We start from the raw sequence: 6,978 nt of genomic DNA on the forward strand, positions 1-6,978 counted from the left end.
CTCTTTTTCGTAAACTGAGCCGAGAAAGCCAGTTCTCTAAAAAGAGGCGAAATTCCCATCACGAGCACGTACCTTTTCAACATACCTTACAAAATGCATTTTTTTTTCCATCTCTAAATATTTTTCACTTCATTTTTTTGGTAATGATTCAACCAAAATTAAAAAAAAAGACTATCTTTTGGAAATATGTGTTTGGGGCGGGGCAACCTAAACCGGAAATACGAATCCAAATAAATTACGTCATGAACGAGGAAGCACTCAAACTTCGGTAGTGTCGGCAAAACACGTAAAGGCGTAAATTAACTGCTTTGGTTGGACTTTTTTCGTGTCAGTGTAATGTGGTATACATTTAAGTTAAGTATTTTTTTCTGTGAAAGTTGAAATACGTGTTTATTTTTGAGTATGAATGGAAACAAAACAGCGGACAGCGACACCTGCCTGCTCATGACGTATGACGCCATTTTCTTGATATTATTTTAAAGAACTCGCTTTTTCATCTCCAGAAGCAACTATGCCAGTCAAGTTTGTCTATGGAAATCAAGACTTTATCAAAGACGTGCGTGTTAATACCATTTCCATGTGGCAATATGAATCGAGGTTTGATTCCTCCATTCAATCAGGTTGGATGGACAAGATGGAGAGAGGACTCCTCCGGTACAATTTAGGGGATTTACAAACCCGTATTTTACCTGGCCCGTGCAGATTTGTGGCACAGTTAAATATCAAGAGAGGAACGGAGAGAAGAAAGCCACAGGAGATCCTTAGTATCAAGCAGGATTTCAACGACAAGCAGTTCAATTTCAACAAGATCAATCCAGATGAAGTCCTGTTTGAGATGATTGAAGAATCTGAGGAAGGGAATGAAATTGTTCCTTCCCCTTGCAAGACCGTCGTGTTGGTGAACGTCAGTCCTTTGGAATTCGGACATTGTCTGCTTGTTCCAGATCCAGCACGCTGCTTTCCTCAAGTCCTCACAAGGTTCGCCATTCAGGTGGGAATGGAGTCTGTGCTGCTCAGCTCAGATCCTTCATTTCGTGTGGGATTCAACAGTTTAGGCGCGTTTGCATCCGTCAATCATTTACATCTTCATGGATATTATTTGAAACACCGGCTTAATATTGAATCGACTCCCGCTCGGTTACTTCTTGCTGAAAAGGGATTTCACGCCTTGGTAGGATTTCCTGCAGGTTTTCTGTTTTACACAGAATCCGACGGAGTGAAGGACGTTGCGGATGTCATCTGTCAAGTCACCGACTTCCTAGTAGAGACCAACGTCGCCCACAATATTTTTATGACCAGAGGATGTCCACCTTGTGAAGAGGATGACCAGTTCTTAAGAACAGGTGTACGTATCGCTGTGTGGCCCCGAGTAGCTTGTTTTGGTACCAAGGAGGAGTCTGCTTTGAACGTTGCTCTATGCGAGCTAGCTGGACATCTTCCATTCAAGAATCAGAAGGACTATGAGATCGCCACTGAGTCACAAGTTATAGAAACCATTCAGCAATATATTTTACAGCATGATGAATTTATTCAATTGGAAAAGAAGCTGACTCAACATTTAATGATGATGTGAATCCTAGATAAAACATGTCAAGTGATGTAGTGCTTATGATGTTAATGACATTATTGCCTCGCCCCAAAACATTAAAATCAAGATGCAGGAAGAAGAGAGGGAGAGCCGTTTATTTATCTTTGTCAGAGTTCAAAACAGAGTTCTCATTCGTCGAGACAATCAGCTTTTTATATCCTCAGAAAACATCTCGTGTTACTTAGCGCGTCCCCCTCGCGCTGACGCACGTGTTTATCTCAAAATGCACGCTACCAGACACAATGTTTTTCCCCAGAATGTTTTCGTCCTCTTTTGATTTTCCAAAGCTTGACCGCATGTTCCACGCCAAGAAGAATGTTATTACTTGGCAGCCCAAGGCGATTAATAACATTCGCTGACATTTACACTCGGGAGAAACAAGCCTGGAATTTCCCGTTTTAAACTAATGTGTTCTACTTATGTCAAGCTCGACTCCAATAATCCACACTAATGACAAAAGTCTAAACTACATATTGCTAAGAGTGTGATTTTCAATTTTACAAAATATGTAGATTTGGTGGGCGACGCAGTGGTTAGCACGTGTGCGGCACAGTTCTGAGGTCATGAGATCGAACCTCCTGTGTGGAGTTTGCAGGTTCTCTCCGTGCATGCGTGGGTTTCCTCCAGGCACTCTGGTTTCCTCCCACATTCCAAAAACATGCATGTTATATTAATTGGCCGGTCCAAATTGTCCCTAGGTGTGAATGAGCGAGTGAATTGTCTGTACCTGTGTGCCCTGCGATTGGCTGGCAACCAGTTCAGGGTGTCCCCTACCTACTGCCCAAAAATGGCTAGGATGGGCTCCAGCAATCCCCCGCGACCCTACTGAGGATAAGCGGTGCAGATAATGGATGGGTGGATGTAGGTTTGGTGCAAAGTTTGACCAAATGCAGGGATCAGAATTTTCCGCGGATCCGCGGATTTCCGCTGTTTTTGAACCCCAAAGGTAATTTCCGTAAATCGTCTAAATTCGATGAGAAAATATTTTTTTTTTGGGGGGGGTGAGGTACGATACGTGACTGTTTCATCACACAACGTGGTTTAACTAACAAATAGATCGACTCCTACCATTGGTTCGCTGATAACCAATCAGCGGAGCTTTTGTTCAGAGCATTGGCTTTCTCAAACATGGCGCTCCTTCCGGTCTTTTCAAACGGTGAAATGAGTGTTTGAAAAAGTAAATATGAAAATACTAAGAAAAGAAGACAAGGCTTTTGTCTCCGAGATTGATAAAGGAATCAAGAATAAATTTAAGTAGTCATGGCTGGAGAAGACTGTCACAGTAAACGTTAAAATTGGTGCAAAGATCGAGGATGTTACAGAAACTTTAAGCCAGTTCATCGCAAAGTGTGATGTTCCAGGGAAAGCAAAGTGTCTATACTGTGTCGATCTGATCAATTATGGTACGCGAGGTTGTGTGGCACTGATGGATCATGCTAAAGCGAAAAAGCTTGCCGGCGATCAAATTATGCACTCGGATCCGCATTTAAAATCGGCAGTGAAACTAACAGTAACACCACCGGTTCAACATTATCTCTCGGCTGGCTTGGGAACGCCTCGGGGTCCCGTCGGATGAGCTGGAGGAAGTGGCTGGGGATAGGGACGTCTGGGCTTCCCTTTTAACGCTGCTGCCCCCGCGACCCGACCTCGGATAAGCGGAAGACAATGGATGGATGGATGGATGGATGGAAATCCTTTCACTTCAAATACTAGCAGCAGTCAACCACTGGTTCCCCTGTGTGACAGAAAATGCCAATCTGAGTTATTTATAAATCTATTTATTTGTGAAATGATTTTATCTTTTGTGTTTATACAATATTTAGAACAGAATAAACAAAATTTAAAATAAACATGATTAAAATAATTTATTTTGTATCATCATGATCATGTTCAATATTACAAATGCTTTTAATGTCAATATATTATTTTTTTTAATATATATATATATATATATATATATATATAAAACGGGTGTAATAATAACTTTTGTTTTATTGAAATTACTGCTGAAACATGTGTATCGTTTTTTGGTAAATGTCCTGCAATGCTGAGTCCAACAGTGCCATCTGCTGGTATTGGGTGGGGTTTGGTTTTGGCTTCTAACATGTGACCAGGAGGCGGGGTTTGTTGTTAGTCTTACTAGGGAGAACTACAAAGGTAAGACATATCTTTTGGTGCTCCACAAAAGAAGTTCATGTTAAACATTATAACCCCAGATGACAAATCCCTCACCATGCATAGTAATGTGATTGATATTGTCAAGCTGTTTACGTTTATTTTCGTTTTGTTTCTGTTTTACTAAATATTAATTCCCCTTGTAGAGATCAAAGAGATCAGACCCAGCAGAAAAAGCTAATGATGTGACTCATCCATTTGCAGGTAAATTGTACCCATTTTTATACTCATTATTGTTTTTATTTCTATTTTCTCATATACATTAAAAAATGATGATGTTGGTTAAAATTCAGAGTAAAGAAAAACATGTTGAATTCATTGTAAACGTTAAAAATCCACTATACGATCTCCTGTTAAAAGTATCTTGTTAAAATGTAAAGATGTAAAAATGTATTGTGATATTCTAAAATGTATTTTCTGTAAAGTGAAAAGAAAGCTCTTTGATATGCTTTGTTGTTAGTCTTACTAGAGAGAACTACAAAGAGATCAGACCCAGCAGAAAAAGCTAATGTTGTGACTCATCCATTTGCAGAAACTGTAATAATAAAAACCTCATCATCCAGTCCAGTGTGAATGTGGATCTTTGTTGGGACACGTACACCGCGGTTACATATATAAAATACATGATTTCTGTTTTGTTGGATTTAATTCTTTCTAGTGCAATTTTCACATAGCAAACAAGATAAATGCTGTTGGCTTTGCCCCCCTGAGCCCCCCACCGGGCTCCGCCCTGGACCGCCTCCGCCTGCGGCCCTGGGACCCAGGCTATTTCAGCTGAAAATGAAAATCTCCATTCTGATCCCTGTAAATGCTGTTGAAAACACTTTCTCTTTGCACATTGTGCTAAATAAAATGTCAACACAACCAATATTTTGCATGTACCATCACTCATCCAAACACAAATGTGTATTTGTGGTAATAATAATGAGCAAAATCCACCCTTTTTCTATTCAGGATTCGTCTAGGTGTCTCAAATCCTTAAAGAGACTTGTATTTTAATCCTGTGTTTTCAAGGTTGGAAAAGTGCTTGCAAATGCTTGAACTTGTTGCCATTGTCATGTTTCCTGGTAGTCCGACACACTAGACCATGCAATAAATTAAGAAGGATAAAACAATTCTGCTTAAAGATAAAACCAACACGCATGCTGTAGTGCAGGGGTGTCACTCATTTTAACTCGTGGGCCACATGATAGAACAAACATTCTATCGGGGCCAGACAAGTAGATTAAAGAGAAAGAAAAAGAGCGCGAGAGAAATAAGAGAAAGAGGGAGGGAATAGGAGAAAGAGCGGGAATAAGAAAGGAAAAGAGAGAGAGCGTGAGGAACAAAAGATAAGTCGTGAGAGAGGGGGAAAGAAAAAGAGAGGATGAAAGAAATCCAAAAAGAAGTAGAAAGACGGAAGGAGAGAAAAGAGAAAAGTAAGCGCGAAGGGTAGGAAGAGAAAAGGAAAAAAGGAAGTTAGAGCAAAACAGGTTAACAGACAGACAGACAATTATTTTAATGGAAAGAGCTTTGAAAGAGGTTTCTTGCTCTAGAACAGATTTGACGTCAAGGAAACTATTACGCACGGACGGACAGAGCCTCGAAATAGATCTTTTTGGGGGGGTTTCTAGAATGACTTAAGCGACATGCACCTCTTTGCATGTGTAGTCGCTGGTGGTCTAGTGGCTTGGATTTGGGATTCTCGTTGTTGGGGCCAAGGGTTCGATTCTCCGTGAGGAAAGCTGTTGCAGACAGTTCCTTGAAATATATATTTTTTGGGGGGGTTCTAGAATGACTTAACCGACATGCACCTCTTCGCATGTGTAGTCGCTGGTGGTCTAGTGGCTAGGATTTGGGGTTCTTGTTGCTGGGGCCAAGTCTTCGATTCTCCGTGAGGATAACTGTTGCAGACAGTTCCTTGACATATATATTTTTGGGGGGGGTTCTAGAATGACTTAAGCGACATGCACCTCTTTGCATGTGTAGTCGCTGGTGGTCTAGTGGCTTGGATTTGGGATTCTCGTTGTTGGGGCCTAGGGTTCGATTCTCCGTGAGGAAAGCTGTTGCAGACAGTTCCTTGAAATACATATTTTTTGGGGGGGTTCTAGAATGACTTAACCGACATGCACCTCTTCGCATGTGTAGTCGCTGGTGGTCTAGTGGCTAGGATTTGGGGTTCTTGTTGCTGGGGCCAAGTCTTCGATTCTCCGTGAGGATAACTGTTGCGGACAGTTCCTTGACATATATATTTTTGGGGGGGGTTCTAGAATGACTTAAGCGACATGCACCTCTTTGCATGTGTAGTCGCTGGTGGTCTAGTGGCTTGGATTTGGGATTCTCGTTGTTGGGGCCTAGGGTTCGATTCTCCGTGAGGAAAGCTGTTGCAGACAGTTCCTTGAAATACATATTTTTTGGGGGGGTTCTAGAATGACTTAACCGACATGCACCTCTTCGCATGTGTAGTCGCTGGTGGTCTAGTGGCTAGGATTTGGGGTTCTTGTTGCTGGGGCCAAGTCTTCGATTCTCCGTGAGGATAACTGTTGCGGACAGTTCCTTGACATATATATTTTTGGGGGGGGTTCTAGAATGACTTAAGCGACATGCACCTCTTTGCATGTGTAGTCGCTGGTGGTCTAGTGGCTTGGATTTGGGATTCTCGTTGTTGGGGCCTAGGGTTCGATTCTCCGTGAGGAAAGCTGTTGCAGACAGTTCCTTGAAATACATATTTTTTGGGGGGGTTCTAGAATGACTTAACCGACATGCACCTCTTCGCATGTGTAGTTGCTGGTGGTCTAGTGGCTAGGATTTGGGGTTCTCGTTGCTGGGGCCAAGTCTTCGATTCTCCGTGAGGATAACTGTTGCGGACATTTCCTTGACATATATATTTTTGGGGGGGGTTCTAGAATGACTTAATCGACATGCACCTCTTTGCATGTGTAGTCGCTGGTGGTCTAGTGGCTAGGATTTGGGGTTCTCGTTGCTGGGGCCAAGGGTTCGATTCTCTGTGAGGAAAGCTGTTGCGGACAGTTCCTTGAAATAAATTTTTTTGGGGGTTTTCTAGAATGACTTAAGTGACATGCACCTGTTTGCATGTGTAGTCGCTCGTGGCGTAGTGGTTAGGATTTGGGGTTATCGTTGCTGGGGCCAAGGGTTCGATTCTCCGTGATGGAAACTGTTGCGGACAGTTCGTTGACATATATATTTTTGGGGGGGGTTCTAGAATGACTTAAGCG

The 6,978-nt window shown here is 42.1% G+C and overlaps 1 protein-coding gene across 1 annotated transcript; it reads left to right on the top strand.

Annotated features, from left to right (window-relative positions):
• Positions 1-242: 242 nt before the first annotated feature.
• On the top strand, positions 243-1,667 carry gdpgp1 (GDP-D-glucose phosphorylase 1). The gene has a single exon (XM_088339163.1). The coding sequence runs from the start codon at positions 512-514 to the stop codon at positions 1,571-1,573; it is 1,062 nt and encodes a 353-aa protein (XP_088195289.1). The 5' UTR covers positions 243-511; the 3' UTR covers positions 1,574-1,667.
• Positions 1,668-6,978: the final 5,311 nt, after the last annotated feature.

The sequence above is a fragment of the Urocampus carinirostris genome, chromosome 7, assembly GCF_059441175.1.
Source record: "Urocampus carinirostris isolate Australia breed hairy pipefish chromosome 7, RoL_Ucar_1.0, whole genome shotgun sequence".
Taxonomy (NCBI): Eukaryota; Metazoa; Chordata; class Actinopteri; order Syngnathiformes; family Syngnathidae; genus Urocampus; species Urocampus carinirostris.